The sequence below is a fragment of the Euleptes europaea genome, chromosome 15, assembly GCF_029931775.1.
Source record: "Euleptes europaea isolate rEulEur1 chromosome 15, rEulEur1.hap1, whole genome shotgun sequence".
NCBI classification, from domain to species: domain Eukaryota; kingdom Metazoa; phylum Chordata; class Lepidosauria; order Squamata; family Sphaerodactylidae; genus Euleptes; species Euleptes europaea.
In genome coordinates, this window is record NC_079326.1 from 42,351,169 (window position 1) to 42,369,008 (window position 17,840).

Genomic DNA, 17,840 nt, shown 5'->3' on the forward strand with positions numbered 1-17,840 from the left:
CCCCATGGGCCAGGAATGACCCGGTGCTTGCACAGGGGACACCTTTAACTTTTTAATCATAGAATGATAGAATCATAGAGGTGGAAGGGACCAGCAGGGTCATGTATATTATGCATGTTGTGTTATGCATGCACAATGTTATGTATGAAAGGACCTAACCCCGTCATCTTGGAAAGGTGTAATGCCCAGATATAAGGGCTGGTTTAGAACGCTATGTATTCATACACACACACATGGAAGCTTTGGGAAGTTGGCATCCGGGAGCCATGAACCAACAAATCATGCTCTCTGTGCCTGGTAAGGCCTCTCACTAGTAGAGAGCTCTGAATTACGTTCATCTTCAGGAATGTGGTTTCTGGTTACCGAGCTCACAAGATCAGGCACTCACTAAGTGACGCCTTCGGCCAATATCTATCGGTTATGCTAATGAGAGTGAAGTAGACATTTAACGTGCATTGGTGCTTTTGTGTATCAATCTGCTTGTCAGCAGCCATGGGCCTGCCCCGTGCGAATGCATAAATGATACTGACTTTCCTTTGTTTCTCTGGTGAGTAACTCTGCATCTTATTTGTGGGTTATTTCACCCCAGGTCTGTGTTTAGCTAAATAAAGAACTGCATTGCTTTTTACCTCCTCCTAGTTGTCTTCATTGGACTCTATAAGGCAACCAGGGCACTTCATAGGCAGACAGGCGGGGGCGGAAAAGGCCCACACAGTACGGCTTTGCCAGTCAGGCCTGAAGGCCGACCGCGAGCTTCCGGCCAGCCACGGCAGTGCGCATGCGCACCAGCCCGATACTTCTACGACCTTCCAGCCAGCAACGGCAGCGCGCAAGCGCAAAGACCGCGCGCCCGCCCGATACTTCCATGAGCTGCCAGCCAGCAACGGCAGCGCGCATGCGCAAAGCCCGCCCGATACTTCCATGAGCTTCCAGCCAGCAACGGCAGCGCGCATGCGCAAAGCCCACGCGCCCGCCCGATACTTTCATGAGCCTCCAGCCAGCAACGGCAGCGCGCCCGCCCGATACTTTCATGAGCTTCCAGCCAGCAACGGCAGCGCGCATGCGCAAAGCCCGCGCGCCCGCCCGATACTTTCATGAGCTTCCAGCCAGCAACGGCAGCGCGCCCGCCCGATACTTTCATAAGCTTCCAGCCACAACGGCAGCGCGCATGCGCACGGGCAAAGCCCGCGCGCCCGCCCGATACTTTCATGAGCTTCCAGCCAGCAACGGCAGTGCTCACGCGCAAAGCCCGCGCGCCCGCCCGATACTTCCATGAGTATCCAGCCAGCAACGGCAGCGCGCATGCGCACGCGCAAAGCCCGCGCGCCCGCCCGATACTTCCATGAGCATCCAGCCAGCAACGGCAGCGCGCATGCGCACGCCCAAAGCCCGCGCGCCCGCCCGATACTTCCATGAGCTTCCAGCCAGCAACGGCAGCGCGCATGCGCACGCCCAAAGCCCGCGCGCCCGCCAGATACTTCCATGAGCTTCCAGCCAGCAACGGCAGCGCGCATGCGCACGCCCAAAGCCCGCGCGCCCGCCCGATACTTTTAAGGCCGCTCATAACCCCCCCCTCCTCCTCCTCCTCCTCGGTTCCCAGCCGAGCCCGCCCCGCCCCCTCTCACGTGCCCCCCTCGTTTCCTCTGACCCCGCCCCGCCTTCCCTCTTCCTCTCGGCTCCATATTGAGGCTGAAGGAGGCAAAACTCAGTCACAAAATGGAGGTAAACGGTTGGCGCCGCGCGGGAGGAAAGGCCGGCCTGCCGTTGGCGGGGGGGAGGGGGTGAAGCGGGCGCGAGAGAAACGGGGGGGGGCTTGAGTGTGTGTGTGTGTGCTCGTAATAGGAGGGTTTCGCCGACTCGGTTCCCCCCCCTTTTTTTCCCCCTCATCGCGGCCATCAACGGGGTTAGCGTGAAATGGCGCGCGAAGGGAGCCGGGCTGGGTCGCGGCCGCCATTGTGGCCCTGCATAGGGAAAGGGAGGCTGCGCTTGGAGGGAGAGAGCGGCCGCAGTGGAGGAGGAGGAGGAGGCGGGCTCCGCGCGGCCTCTTGTAGGGCGGCGGGGCGGTTATGGTCGCTTCTCTCTCTCTCTCTCTCTCCCCCCCCATCATCCATCTCCGCGCCTTTTGAACGAGCGCGCCTCTCCTTCGCGGCCCCCCCTCCCCCCCGCACGTTCACCTTATATAAAGTTCAGAGGGCGGAAAACCTATTCCTTGCACACCATTTGAAAATAAAACCCCACCTCGACCTCTAAACCGAAGCAGTAGAAAAGGGCAAGAGTCCAGTAGCACCTTAAAGACTAACAAGAATATTTTCTGGTAGGGTATGAGCTTTCGTGAGCCGCAGGCTCACGAAAGCTCACACACCCTGCCAGAAAATATTCTTGTTAGTCTTTAAGGTGCTACTGGACTCTTGCCCTTTTCTACTACTGCAGACAGACTTACACGGCGATCCACTGGGAATTATCTAAACCGAAGCGTTTAACATTTCCTGGTGATTCTTATAAAACACAGACGGGTGGGGGGGAGGGGTTGGGGTGGAAGCTAAAGAAAGGAAGGCCATGATTTTTTTTTTGTTCTTTTTTATTATTATTATTATTATTTTGCAGGTCTGAAACCTTAAGGAAGCACACTTACTTGCACAGCATTCAGTGGGACTTCAGAGGGTAGATGAATCATAAACGCATTTTATTTGCAGCTAGTCTGACAGGTAAAACAGAAACTGACCATACGGAAAGGGCAAGAGTCCAGTAGCACCTTAAAGACTAACAACAATATTTTCTGGTAGGGTATGAGCTTTCGTGATACTAGGTATCTGAAGAAGTGAGCTGTGGCTCATGAAAGCTCATACCCTACCAGAAAATATTTTTGTTAAGTCTTTAAGGTGCTACTGGACTCTTGCCCTTTTCTACTACTGCAGACAGACTAACACGGCTACCCACTGTGAATTATGACCATACGGAGTAGATGTTTGCAACCAAGGCCAGCAAAATTAGGAATTTCAGAGGGTAAAATCCCTATACCTTAAACGCCGTTAAAAAAAACACACACCTCAACCTCTAAATTGAAGCGTTTCCCATTTCCTGATGATTCTTATAAAACACACATGTGTTGGGGGGGGAGTTAAAGAAAGGAAGGCTGGGAATGTTTAAAATTCTTATTATTTTTGTAGGCCTGAAACGATAAGTAAAGCACACTTATTTGGAGACAGTCCCACAGACGTGAAGGGAGTTAAAGAAAGGAAGGCCAGGGATGTTTTTTGTAAATTCTTATTATTTTTGCAGGTCTGGAACTATAAGTAATTACACTTAACTTGAGGACAGTCCCACATCATTCAGCGGGACTTCACAGGACTTCATATACCTTAAACGCCGTCAGAAAGAAAACACCTCAACCTCTAAATCAAATCATTTAACATTTCCTGATGATTCTTATAAAACACAGATGTGGTGGGAAGGTTAAAGAAAGGAAGGCCAGGATTTTTTTAAATTCTTATTATTTTTGTAGGTCTGAACCCTTAAGTAAGTACACTTACTTACACAGCATTCAATGGGACTTCAAAGGGTAGGATCCCTATACCCTAAAAGCCATTAAAAAACACACACCTCGACCTCTAAATCAAAGCGTTTAACATTTCCTGATGATCCTTATAAAACACATGTGAGGTTAAAGAAAAGTCAGGCATTTTTTTTTAAAGTTATTTTTGTTGGGACAGTCCCACAGCATTCAATGGGACCTCCCAAGTAAACATGTATTTGATCGGACAATGAGTTAGATGTCCTTTCCATATACTAAAAACAACAACAACATGGGCTCTACATCGTTACGCAAGGGCTAAAATTAACTACCTTCCATATATGTAGTGGTCCTGTGGATCCCTCCAGGTCCCACACTAGAGAATCATTTTGACTTTTCGTGGTAGTTTTTCATCAGGGATTTTGACATTCTGTTACATATCACGTGCTTTATTTACGCCTTTTTCCTGAGCTTAGTTCCCTAATGCCAAAACCAATATACATGTAAGCAACCAGGTTTTCCAATGATACTTTAATAATGATATCAGTGCTGTGCCTTCCCAGGAATGCTTAAACTTTGGGGATCTGAATCCTGAACATAATTTAGTATCAAGTCCCACTGACTAGTGAAACTTACTTGCAAATAAGTATCTCCACAGGCTGATCCTCTAAGTTTACTTAGGAGCAAGTCGAGAAAGCAGTGTAAGATAGTATTTACATCAATTTGTAAATATACATCAATAAGACTTTTATAAACTATTTTTAGGATTCAGTAGTGCACATTTTACCATCCTGATCCTGTCCACATGTGAGCTCAGTTATTTTAAAAATTAAACTACAATAACTACAATCATATAAACACATTTTTTGAGTCATGCTCCATTAAACCGTCTGCATGGAGGAATGGCTGATGTGCTAAAGAATATTCAGGTTATCGAAATTTTCTAGAACTGAGTAAAACCCAAACGCAAAAGCTATATAATACCTTTTATTGGAACTCCTGTGTGCATATAGACTGGACGCTTACAATAAGACTTCATTAAAAACTAGCTAAATGATCTACCTGAGCAAATAAAGATTTCCCTAATTGTCATACAAAGAATTTAAAGCAGGATGATTCCTATCAGATCAGAAGCATTAGAATGTACATATTCTAACTTAAGGACTTTGAATATAAAACTTAGAAGTGATTTTAAAAAATCCCTAAACATGATCCAGTTCTTTAAGCTTTAGCAGGTGAACCTTGCCCAGCAGAGATAGCGTCTAGAACTTCATACTGTGCCTCTAAAGCAGGGGAGTCGAACTGATTTGTTAGGAGGGCCGGATATGACATAAATGTCACTTGGTCAGGCCGGGCCATGTGTACCAAATAAATAAATACCATAAAGAGTAATGCCAGTTACTGGCAATACAAACTTTATAAAAGACATGGGCGAAGTCAATTAATGGTATTGTTTTTTACTTAAAACACAAACAAGCTTACAACAATGACGTTCTTACAGTATTTTCTTTTATGTAACAGTTTTATTGTTATTGTTTTAAGTATGTTTGTATTTTAAGTAAAAAATAATATTAATTTGCTTGTGTCTTCTATAAGTCTGCATCTCTAGTCCCTGGCATTAATTTTTTTTAAAAAAAATTAAACGGGGGGGAGGGGTGCCTTGGCTGGTGAGGTTGCAGCAGGCTCGCCAGCCCAGATCTGGATTTGGGGGAGGGTGGCTGCCTTGGCTGGTAAGCCTGCAGCCTTCCCCCAGTCCAGAAAGACCGGGAGAAAGAGAGAAGAGGGGGAAAGAGAGATACAGAGTGAAACAGATGAGGGGGGAAGTGAGGGCAGAGAAAGAAAAAGAATGAATGAGAGGGAAAGACAAAGAGGGACAGTGGAGGGCTGGAGTCGTGGGGCTGTAGCAGCCCTGGGAAACCCAGAAAGGGATGGGAGAGCGCTGTTTATTGGGCTTGGGGGCTCATGAAAGCTCAGAAAGGGATGAGGGAAGGCTGCTGGCGGGGCCCAAGGGGTCCGTGGAAGCCCAGAAAGGGACTGGGGAGGGCAGCTGGCGGGGCCCAAAGGGCCCGTGGAAGCCCAGATAGGGATGGGAAAGGATGGACTGGCTGGGCTTGTGGGGCCCGAGTGGCCCTGGAAGCCCAGAAAGGGGGTGAGGGGCTGGCTGCCTTGGCTCTGCAGGGCGGAGAAAAGCCCTCCCCGGGCCACATCCAGGCCGCATGTTTGACACCCCTGCTCTAAAGAGCTGTAATTCTGTTAGTGACCTATGGTTATAATTGGGACACTCTCACTATAACCAGCCATGCGGGTTCTGCTGGGGCTTGCTCTTGCACAGTGTTTCAAGGCTTGCATTCTCTGTTTCTCTGCCTGTCCCCGCTGAGCTTTGCTCTTATCACCCACACGATTAGTGAGAATAAATGGATTAACACAGAACAACTATCCTAGATTGAAGTGTGGAAGCAACTTTATTCAAATGTTGAATGGTCTAAACCTGTTTGAATAAAGCCTAGTTGGCTAGGTCTTCAGTATGGGTTTGTAGCAGACAACAATAAATATACTCATGTTTACAGGCATACAGTATATACTGCAATAGTTAAACTGCAATTAAAAAAATAATAGCGATGCTATGAGGCTATATCTGACCTATTCAGGTGTTGTCTTTCTTGCTAGCTGTTGCTTGCAAGTTAGTCCTTAAATCTTGAGAGTTTCATCTTTCAAAATGTGGCTTGAAAACAACACTGCCCCTTTTTTGGTTTAATTGTTTCATACCATGCCATCCTTTAAACTCAGGTGGCTCCTTACGTTTGCTCCACAAAAATTAAGAGTGCCCCTTCGATTTGTATGAGAGTAAGAAAAAGACTTTCAGAGACGGGTAAATTACTCGTACTACTTGTTACCTAGGTTAAAAGGAGCAACTGAGTCAGAACACCCTCCCAAAATGGCGTGTAAAGAGGAGAGAGAGGCTGAAGATTACAAGAGGAGGGGAAGAAGATCTTCACAGGTGGAATATTTTATTTTCTAGTTTTCTTACACAAAAATTCTTGCCTAGGTACACGCTATCTGCTGCTCTGGGGGTTCCATTTGTGGCTCAAAACCCACACTACATTACTTTCTTCTACTTGGCTATATTCTGCTTATCATTCCCCACACTAGTTTGGGACATCTGTAGTAAGCTACTAACTCCTTATTGTATAAACTGCGTTCCTGTGAGTAGTGAAATTTAAGATCAGTGATGATCAAGCTCTGTAGAAAGCACTTTTTAGGGATTATAGTTAAAATACGCTATGTTGAAATTGGGAGCAAGGCAAAAATGACCTTCTGATCTGGGTGTTTGCCTGGGCAGTTGAAATAATCCGCTTTCCAGTTGACTGGAACTTTGTTATTTAAGGTGATAGAAGTGTAAGGGGCTGTACCACTTCGAACTGTAGGTAGGAGTTCTCATGACTGTGCTTCCACACAAAAACATTGCACAGAAGGCTAGAATAACCTTTCACCCTGATGCACCTCGTTTTATATGTGGAGGAGCAGCATTCAGCCATGTGAAGCCCTCATCTCTAGTCTGAAGTGATGCAACCCAGATACACCTTTATTCCGCTCAGAGACCTACCTATGTGAAAGGCTGCTGCTGCAAATGGGCTGGCATTCTGATTCATTGTTACAAAATATTTTAGAGATGTTTAGCAACAAAGCTGCTTTTGAGAAACAAATTTGTTTTCTTGAAAAATGAACCGTGCTGTAACTTTCCAAACACCGGAAGGAATTTTCAGCAGCAGGCATGTGCATAGATTCCGAACACGTGCATCCCGCTAACAAAATGTCTAGCTCCTCCTCCCACCCCAAATATAAATGTCTCAAGACAGTGTTCCTTGTAAGCACTGCTTTGAATATTACTGAACTCGCCTGAATAATCTTTGTCACCATTTCTAAAATGATTACAGGTTTAGTGCTGTAGAATTGTAAGAGTTGTAAGGGGCCACAACCAGCTGCAGCAAGGCAGAACCATCCAACAATTCACTGCAGATGTGCGAATGGTATAGGCCAGCGATTCCCAACCTTTTTTGAGACATGGAGAACTTTTCAGGAGAGAAATTTATCACGGAGCACTAATTTTCACCTAGCACCTATATAGGGCCGATATAATGGGTGACAGACAGTTTGGCACAATGAATGCTGACTAGCCTTTTATAGTTACTGTTTCACAGCACACAGCAGGAGCTAAATAATTTCTACTTGATACTTACCTACGCACAGTTCATGGCCACAAATATTCACAATTTTGAGATCTTGTGACTATTTATTTTTCCAGTCTCTTCACGGAGCACTAGGAGATGTTTTGCGGAGCACCAAGTGTTCCGTGGAGCACAATTTGGGAACTGCTGGGACTGTAGGCATTGGAGAAACCCTGTTTGTGGAAGGCAGGAGCAATAAGGGAGAGGTAGTTGTCATTTCTCAGTGGGCTGGTTATGACACATGGTCCTGTATGGAAACTTTCCAGTATAGATGACTTGAATTTTGCTCCTGTTGGCATCTGTACCCCCACTTTTCACCCCAGCAGGGATCCCAGAGCAATTTACAATGTTGCCGCCATCTGCATGTTATCCTCACAACAACCACCCTGTGAGGTAGGTTAAGCTGAGAGTGTGACTAGTCCATGGTCTCCCAGCAAGCTTGCATAGCAGAGTGGAGATTGAAATCTGAGTCCCCCAGATCCTAGTCAGACACACTAACCACTGTGCTGTAATCTGTTTTGAGTCTCAGCAAGAAAGGCAGGCTATAAATAAAGTGAGTAAATAAATACGCCACCCTAGCTCATTAACACAATATTACCATGAAGCTCCTGGTATGCCAGAATAATGACCATAAAATCACTGGTAGAGAACAGTAAAGGTTCTTGGAAGTGTGTAGGTGAAGTGGGCTTTTGGTGTTCCAACAGTGTAATCTAGGTTTCATCTTTGCATTAATAATAATTAGGAATATTGAGGTGGTCTGTAAAGTGTGACTGCAGAAAGGCCATCGTACTTGGCTTTTTGCCAATCTGTAGCTTTCTAGATAGAATAGCTGTTGCCTCCTCTTGCTGTTCTGGAATGTTGTATAGATTTTGAACATCTTAAGTATAAATTTTAGACACTTAAGAATTTGTTCCCATTTTTATTATAATCTCACTGTTAGTCAAAGAAATCTGTTGCTTGTTGAGAATCTGTTGCTTGTTGAGAATCTCCATGCCGGATGCATTTGTAGTGCAAGTTTAAGTCAGAAAACTACAGTGTTCCCAAATTTAATAATAAACAAAATGGTCCTGGAAACGTGGCTGCACTTGGGGAATCCTTACATTATCTAACCTGCTTTAAAGGGAGATTTTCTAAACACATGACTAAAGTGAAAGTGAGACTGTACTGAGAGAAAAGAGAACTTTGTTTTTTATATTTCTAGGAATTATGGCATCTCAGTTTATAGACTGTAAGGCATGCATCCAGTCTATCTTGCATATCACCTGTAACAAAGCATGCAGTTTCTACATGCATATTAATTCACTTAAGTGATTTAATGATTGATCGCTCTCTACACAAATTACATCTGCACTCTTAACAAGAGTAGGCAAAAATAAACTATAAAAGATCCTACTACTGATACCTACTGTATCTTCAGTAAATAAAGCTTTATAAGGAAAACAGTATCATAAAATATATAAGAAAATGTACTTAATCATGCTGTTTTGTGGAGCGGAAATGTCCCACTTACTGCATGGAATAGTGTACATTACAGTGGAGTATTAATTTACTATAAGGGCTTGTCCTACAGCTTTTGAAAACACTTTTCAAGTATGTGACATATAGAGGTTCCCTCTGCATGTGCATGCAGTAATTTGCTTTCTGAGCTGTAATCAAGCATACAAAATGGGAATGCGTTTTATAAAAGTGCCACAGCCATTCTCGTATTGTGGCCAGATTATTTAGAATTTTGCATTCTTGTGTTCTGGTCAGATTATTAAGAATTTTGCAAAGTTAATTGAGACTGAGTCTTGTCACTTTTTCTGCAATCACTTGTTCTTACAAATAAAATTAGTGATGCTCAGTAGCTAGAAAAAGATAAAAGCCTTTCTTAGATTTAACAATGATTAATCATCCCATGCTGAGATTGCCCGCTCTTTGAAACTCTGGATAATTCAAAAGCAATTTATTTTTTAATCAGAGTCTTTAAATGTCATAAATAACTTGGTTCTGCTGAAATCAAATGACTGCATTTTGCTTCTCAGCCTAAACAACACATGGAAATGACTATGAGCTAGACCAAAAGCTTAAAAATCTAAAATAGTCCAGCTGCAATTATGTGCTCATTTTATTAATAAGCAAGGTCTGCTGAACTCTGTAAGACCTACCTCCAAGTACTATGTATGCATAGGATGAGAGACATCTCATCATCTCCCTAGCAACACAGATTGGGATTTACACCATACTGCTAAACACATTACTTCCAAGACTGAAGAGTAAATCTGCTTGACTGCCTAATTCTGAACACGCTCATTTGGAAGTAAGTGTACTTAGGATAGCAGCCATACTCACATCAGTAGCCAGCTGTTTGGCAAGACAGGAAGAGAACAAGATTCCTTCCATCACCCTGCCTGGCTAACTGTCACCTGGTCCCTTTCCTCAGACTGTACCGGTGGCCAGCGGTTCCACAGGAAAGGGCGGTGGAGGTGGAAAAGCCCCTTCTGTTTGACTTGCTTTTACCAAGAGTATTTGTTAGCTGCCCTGAATTTTTTCTCTTGAAAAAGAAATGTGGAATAAAACTATAGTAAATGGGCTGAATGTGGTGTATTTCTAACTAGTCTTGAGTTGTTGTTGTTTTTTAAACCATAAACAGACCAGTCTAGAGAAGGGTTGTCTGATGGGGGGGTCTTCTCTTGACAATAGCATGAGAACACGTCTAATGCAGTACACTGACACTTTCCTTGTTTCAGGGCCAGGATCCTAAGGAACCAGAACAGTTGAGGAAGCTGTTTATTGGTGGCCTAAGCTTTGAAACTACGGATGATAGTTTACGGGAACACTTTGAAACATGGGGCACACTCACAGACTGTGTGGTAAGTGATCCCAATAACCGTCTGTTTTACTCCGAACTAACAGACTTGCTTATTAAGAGCGATGAATGGAGTAGAGTTTCCAGAAGAAATCTTTGCCATGTTCCCTTGAGCCCCCTGAAAAGTTATTCCTGAAGACCCTCTGGCATGACATGAAGATTGGGCGTGAGGAATGAGGGGGCTGCAGCTTGAAAGGGGCGAGGCAGAAATCCCCTCCTTAGGTGACTTGACACAGATGGAGTGAACTCTCGTTCAAGAAGGATGGTTCCTGTACTCCAGTGGAAAATGTCCCAGGCTGCATCCCATGCCACATTTCATGCCTCTCCTGTGGGTCCTCAGGGACTTTTCTTCAGGTTGCTCAAGGGGGCACCAAGAACAAGGAGGCCACAGATAGATTCTGTGAACTCTGCTCCGTTCAAAGGCTTTGAGATCCAGGGCTTATTAAAAAATGAGTTTCTAAGTTCATGTTGTACATTTGGTATAGGTGATGAGAGACCCGCAGACAAAACGTTCCCGCGGCTTCGGTTTTGTAACCTATTCTTGTGTGGAAGAGGTAGACGCTGCGATGTCAGCTCGACCCCATAAGGTTGACGGACGTGTGGTGGAACCAAAGAGAGCAGTTTCCAGAGAAGTAAGTGAAAATGTGCTGAATTGTGAAGTTCTGATTTATAAATTATTTGTGTGATCTTGATCTGTTTTAAATAAGCTGTTTTGTAAGTCTACTAAACATAACCTGGAATTTTACAGGATTCCGTGAAGCCCGGCGCCCACTTAACAGTGAAGAAAATATTTGTAGGGGGGATTAAAGAAGACACGGAAGAATATAATTTAAGAGAATATTTCGAAAAATATGGCAAGATTGAAACCATAGAAGTAATGGAAGACCGGCAGAGTGGGAAAAAAAGAGGGTTTGCTTTTGTGACATTTGATGATCATGACACAGTTGACAAAATTGTTGGTATGTAATACTTTCATTCTTGCACTGCGCAGACTTATGGAACTCTTATTGTTGTTCCACCTCTTTTCTGCATGGACTCATAGGCCAGTTATCACAGGGGGCCGCAGGTCTTACTATGCTGTCGTTATGTCAGGCAGGAACAGTGGTAGCTATCAGTAGGTCATTTACTGTAATGTTGCTCATCTTGTGAAACCTTCTGGAAACTTGAAAAAGTGTTACCTTTCCTTAGTTTCTGGGAAGAATGCAAAACATTTCTTCGCCAGAGAACATTTGAAGGATCTTTTTCTGGGTTTTGGTTGTTTTCTGGATGTGTTTCTAGGATTCTGTGCTTTGTGCATGTCAGCTAAACCACCTTGAGCTTATGGGAAGACCGTATAAAAATGTTTTTAATAAATGCTCCTGGTGGATGGGATCTGTTTCTGAACAGGGAATTTGCCGCAGGAATAAGGTTTCCCATTTGCTTTTCGTTATAATCCAAGATATCCTTGTTAACCATAAAACCCTAAACGTTCTAGTTCCTGCATACTTTGGCACCTTTTCCTACGTGTTCTTCTGTTCCCCTTCCTCAGGATCTGGAGAAATTACTTTTCTTCATGTACCTTTCAGAGGTGTAGAACAGGGCTCATACCTATCATACCCCTTGTAAAATGTTCTGGCCATTCCTTTTGCTGACTGGCAGATACTTATTCTTTTATCAAGACTTTCCCATAATTTGACTGGCTTCTACTGCTGATTCTGATGCTTTTTGTTTTATATGGTGTGTTAACCCTGTTGTTTTGTTTTTATATGAGTTGTTTTTAATATTGGGGAGGGGTAGAAAAATAACCAATGAATATAAATAGTAATACAACTATGAAAATGATTTGCTAGGATAAGCTTGCGTATGTGGTTATTAAAAAGCTGTGTGTGCCTTTCTGATAATCATTTTGAAATTTGTTTTTTAGTTCAGAAATACCACACTATTAATGGACATAACTGTGAAGTGAAAAAAGCTCTCTCCAAGCAAGAAATGCAGACCGCAACCGCTCAGAGAAGTGAGTTTGTACACAACACATAGTCATTTTTGGTGGTGAGGATAGTAGCCTTCATTCATTACAAGAAAATACTGTTGTTGTTTTTCTAGATCGTGGAAGCAGTTCAGGCAACTTCATGGGTCGTGGAAACTTTGGAAGCAGTGGTGGAGGTTTTGGTGGTGGTAGAGGTGGAAGCTTTAGTGGCAGAGGTAAAGGCAATGTTGGGTTTCTGCCAGGCAACCCTTCAGAAGCAAGTCGTTATAATTTTCTGAGTCGTTCTGGTACTTTAACATTTTGTTTTGGTTAAGGAGGCTATGGTGGTGGAGGTGGCGGCAGCGGCGGCAGCAGTGGCAGCAGAGGAAGTTACGGGAGTGGTGACGGATACAATGGCTTTGGCGATGGTAAGCAGACCGATGCTGATGACACTAAAAATTGAAGCTGGTTAAACAGGAGCCAAAGATACTGTGACAAGCTCTTCCAAACGTCCGTAGTTCTTTGAGTCTGTTTGATAAATGTATCTTAAAACAATCATTATGAAAGGACAGCTGACAACTTGTAGAGAAACCCAAGGCATTAAGGGAAACTATGCATTTCATGCAGCCAAAAATAAAACAACTGATTGTTGATGGTGTACTAACTGCACCTGATACACAGTTGGATAATGCCAAACATTGAAGAAAGCTCAGGAAGAAAGTGGACTCCTTTGAAATGTGGTGTTGGAGGGACTGCCAAAAAAAAACAAATCAGTGGGTTATAGATCAAATCAAGCCTGAATTGACCCTAGAAGCTAAAATGACTAAACTGAAGCTATCGTATTTTGGTCACATTATGAGAAGACAAGAGTCACTGGAAAAGACAGTCATGCTAGGAAAAGTGGAAGGCAGCAGGAAAAGAGGAAGACCCAATAAGAGATGGATTGACTCTATAAAGGAAGCCACAGCCCTCAATTTGCAACATCTGAGCAAGGCTGTCAAAGATAGGACGTTTTGGAGGACATAGATTCATAGGGTTGCCATGAGTCAGAAGCAACTTGATGGCACTTCACACACACACACACACAATGCCAAACTGCATCTTTGGGCCACTTATTTATCATGTTTACAGAGGTTGATGCATGTGTTTTCATGTTCCCTGAATATTTGTCCGATTGTAATGGACCCTTGTCAAGCTAACGCCACATATGAAATGTTGGTCACCTCAAATACAGCACTTAATCAGTTAGGTGGTCATCTTTCAGTAAGTCAGTGAAGTATATGCTGAATATGAACTGATCCTTAAGTTAGAAAATGCATTTGGCCCAAAGTGCAAATTGAAAGCTACACACACAGAATAGATTCTATTAAAGTTATTCAGCATACAGTGACACAAGTCCTCAGATAGCTCTGCCTCAGCAGTTCCTTGGCTTCATTGCGACTTGAGGGAAGCCGGTATGATGTATAACAACTTGTATACTACCACGGCCTTTATTGGATTTCATTTCTGCGTACGTCTGCACAGCTTTATAGATGCTTGGGGGAAAGCTAAATGATGAAATGGTTTGTGGCAAACATAAATACACTCTGTGGTCTCAGTTTCACTTGTTGTGCCTCAAGGTGGTGGGAGCTACGGAGGCGGTCCTGGATATGGCAGCAGAGGAGGCTATGGTGGTAGCCCGAGCTATGGAAGCCCAAGCAGCGGATATGGCGGGGGAGGTGGCGGCTATGATGGTTACAACGAAGGAGGAAACTTCAGTGGTAAGACTTTTGAATTATATCATATAACTTAATGTAATCTGAGTAGGGCAGGTAAAGGTATAGGTCTTTCTTCTGCCTCCTTAATTGAATTGCTCAATGACCTAAAGAACATTATGTGATATTTGGCCTAAAGGTAACTATCAATTTCTTGGGGTTCAGACTGACTTCAGAAATCTTTTTTTTCTGCAGACCATATCTAAGGATTGTCTTATTTACTCTTAGGGAGCCAGCGTGGTGTAGTGGTTAGGAGCAGTGGTTTGGAGCAGTGGACTTTGATCTGGAGAACCGGGTTTGATTCCCCACTCCATATGAGTGGCAGAGGCTAATCTGGTAAACCGGGTTGGTTTCTCCACTCCTACACACACAAAGCCAGCTGGGTGTACCTTGGGCCAGTCACGCTCTCTCAGCCCCACCTACCTCACAGGGTATTATGTGTTAATGAGATTAATAAATTGTCCCCAACCCTTTCATAGAATCGTAGAGCTGGAAGGGACCACCAGGGTAATCTAGTCCAACCCCCTGCCCAATGCAGGAATTTCACAACTACCTCCCCCACACACACCCAGTGACCCCTACTCCATGCCCAGAAGATGGCCAAGATGCCCTCCCTCTCATGAACTGCCATAAATTCATAGAATCAGCATTGCTGACAGATGGCCATCTAGTCTCTGCTTAAAAACCTCCAGGAAAGGAGCATTTACCATCTCCCAAGGAAGCCTGTTCCACTGATGAACCACTCTAACTGTTAGAAATTTCTTCCTAGTGTCTAGATGGAAACTCTTTTGATTTAATTTCAACCCGTTGGTTCTTGTCTGACCTTCTGGGGCAACAGAAAACAACTCGGCACCCTCCTCTATATGACATCCCTTCAAGTACTTGAAGATGGTTATCATGTCCCCTCTCAGCCTTCTCCTCTTCAGGCTAAATATACTCAGCTCCTTCAACCTTTCCTCATAGGAATAGGAAGAACCATTTCCGTAGCTGCCTGTGTGCAGGACACAGGCCTGGGGTGTATGGAAGACTCGTGGGCGGTGCTGGAAACTTCATATCGAGGGGCTGGAGAACTATTGGATGAGCTTTCAGAAATTATGGTTTTTGTTCACATCTTCTCCAGGAGCTTTCAACTTGCTATTTTCTCCTCAGGCAACTATGGCGGCAGCGGAAACTATAATGATTTTGGCAATTACAGTGGGCAGCAGCCATCAAACTATGGGCCCATGAAAGGAGGTGGCAGTTTTGGTGGCAGAAGCTCGGGCAGTCCCTATGGCGGTAAGTAGAAGTCGATCAGACTGGTACGGGGCCAGCGCTTGATTTCTTGGTGAAGTAAAACATTCCCCATTCTGTTCGCAGGTGGATATGGATCTGGAGGAGGAAGTGGTGGTGGTGGTGGGGGCTATGGTGGTGGAAGAAGATTCTAAAATAATCTAGCAGAATGAGGGTAGGTATGTTACAAACAAGTGCTGTATATGAAGACCACACAACATTTCACTGAGAGTAATCCTTTTCTTATCGTGTATTCAACAGGCTACAGTTCTTAGCAGGAGAGAGCGAGGAGTTGTCAGGAAAGCTGCAGGTTACTTTGAGACAGTCGTCCCCAATGCATTAGAGGAGCTGTAAAATCTGCCACAGAAGGAGCGATGAACCATAGTCAGAAAAGTTACTGCAGCTTAAACAGGAAAACCCTTCTTAAAGACTGTCATAGCCACAGTTTGCAAAGAGTGCAGCTATTGATTTAATGCAATGTAGTGTTTAGATGTACATTCCTGACTTCTTTTTTTTAATTTGTTGTTGTAGCTTTGTCTCTTTTTTCTTTATAAAATCAGGTATATTGCCCTGTAAATTTGTGGTAGTGGTACCAGAAATTAAAAATAATTAAGGAACTTTTAATTTTTTCAATTCTTGTGTAGTTCAGTTTTTTTTTTCTTAAACTTCTTTAAATAAAGAAATGTAGTTTTAGGGTATATTCTTGCTAGGAAAAAAAATCAGTGCATTATAATCTTGTATTAGTTTAAACTTGTGGAACTGCTGAATCGTTTAATAATTTTTAGTTTTTCTGCATATGTAGCCATATGAAATGAGTTGCACATGCAAAGGGAGGGGAGAGACGCTTGCAATTAAAGCTTGTTTAGCCGTATAACTAGGACTGAGTCTTTTAAACTAGTGCTTGTGAATGATTAAAAAAAAGCTTTATTTTCGAAAGAAAATTCCAGATACTTCTAGCTTGTGCTTATAATTTGTAGTTTTTTTGTTTCTTAGTTTTAAGCCTTCCAAGTAAATTAGTATGAAAGTTCTTTTAAGCTTTATTCAGTTTGCCTCTCATTTCATTGATACATGCAGAAGGTGCACCAGCCCTTAAGCATCGGCAGAACCGGCGTCTGCCTTTTATTGCTGTCGAGGCTTAATTCCCCCACCCCACCCCAAATGGTGAACAGATTTAAGTACGCACACGTCATTGAATTAAAACTTTCAAGCAAATAGCCTGGTCTGTTACTTAGCTTGCAACTATGTGGTTTCATTTGTTCTGCCCTAAAAAATAAAGTGGGTTCATTCTAATGGTTATACTTAACCGTTAAATGTAATGGTTAAGACTTCTACTGTGTGCTGTTCTGGCTGCCCTCTCCCTGGAACCAAGTTTGCAGTGCAGTCACGATCCCTCCCAGGTCCCTTGGAACCAAGTACAAACTTTCTGACGGTGGGCAAACCCAACGAATCTGCTTCACACACCTTCTAGCGTGCTGAGCGAAGGTGAAGCAAAAAAAAAACCCCGATTGCTTCATGGCCTAGGAATAGGAACTGGCTGAACATGATGTATTTGTTGTGAACAGCAAGTCTTGTGACTAGAATAAAATTTAAGTTTTTTTTTTTTAATGCCACTGGAGTGATGTGTCAAAGCTTCGTGACAGCGGGTGTGTTTACTCCTTCACTTGCCCAAATTTGCATACGACTATGTTCCCTACTAATTTGCTATCCTTCTCAATCCGATCAGACTTCTCTTCCACCTATTGCCAGAGCAGTGCTTTCTCTCAGTACACATCCTGAAGAGTAGGGCACAGTGAGTAGAAGAAACTCAGACACTTTGCCAGTGTGATGCTGGAATTTCTCATCTTGTTACTTCTTCTGTAGGCCAATGAACAGTATAAAAGGTAAACCTGATTCCAGTATAGGAGTGGATTGTCGGGCATTAGAAAATATATTCACCTTGGATCTTGTTATAATTTCAGCCAATCTGCATTTAGGTTTTATAGAAGATGGGGGGGACTGAAATCTGACCGTTTTGATTCTGGCCTGTTTGGGCACACGCCAAGGTGGTTGGGTATAGAATGCTGTGGTGTGATCAAACATATTAGTATAAGGTGGAAAGTACAGCTGGCAGGCCTTTCAGTATGCTTTCCATTTTCAGGGGAGAGAGTTTTAATTGCTTATTTACGTAAAAAAATTATATCCCACCCTCTCCAGAATTTGCCCAAGGTGGCAGATTATTTACGCTCAGGTGAAATTTGCCAAACGAGCATCAGTTTAGTATTGTGGTATGGAATCTTCACATTGCTAA

The 17,840-nt window shown here is 43.5% G+C and overlaps 1 protein-coding gene across 3 annotated transcripts; it reads left to right on the forward strand.

Moving 5' to 3' along the window:
* Positions 1–1,639: 1,639 nt before the first annotated feature.
* Positions 1,640–16,182, forward strand: HNRNPA3 (heterogeneous nuclear ribonucleoprotein A3). 3 transcript variants are annotated; one of them, XM_056861649.1, is made up of 11 exons: positions 1,649–1,722; positions 6,410–6,509; positions 10,467–10,589; positions 11,071–11,217; positions 11,334–11,544; positions 12,489–12,578; positions 12,668–12,766; positions 12,866–12,958; positions 14,150–14,290; positions 15,434–15,559; positions 15,641–16,182. In XM_056861649.1, exons 2-11 carry the CDS (start codon positions 6,447–6,449, stop codon positions 15,706–15,708), a joined length of 1,161 nt encoding a protein of 386 aa, XP_056717627.1. In that variant the 5' UTR covers positions 1,649–1,722; positions 6,410–6,446; the 3' UTR covers positions 15,709–16,182. The 3 variants fall into 3 exon arrangements, with proteins under 3 accessions (XP_056717626.1, XP_056717627.1, XP_056717625.1); XM_056861647.1 differs by lacking the exon at positions 12,866–12,958 and having other exon boundaries at positions 12,668–12,745; positions 14,168–14,290; XM_056861648.1 differs by lacking the exons at positions 6,410–6,509; positions 12,866–12,958 and having other exon boundaries at positions 1,640–1,722; positions 12,668–12,745; positions 14,168–14,290.
* The last annotated feature ends 1,658 nt before the right edge of the window (positions 16,183–17,840 follow it).

What these genes read in the sequence shown, in the direction of transcription:
- HNRNPA3 (XM_056861649.1), top strand. Translation starts at nt 6,447, where the DNA reads ATGGCGTGTAAAGAGGAGAGAGAGGCTGAAGATTACAAGAGGAGGGGA. An exon ending in GCACACTCACAGACTGTGTG is followed by an intron (nt 10,590 to 11,070) that starts GTAAGTGATCCC and finishes CATTTGGTATAG; the next exon opens with GTGATGAGAGACCCGCAGAC. An exon ending in TGGAAGCTTTAGTGGCAGAG is followed by an intron (nt 12,767 to 12,865) that starts GTAAAGGCAATG and finishes GTTTTGGTTAAG; the next exon opens with GAGGCTATGGTGGTGGAGGT.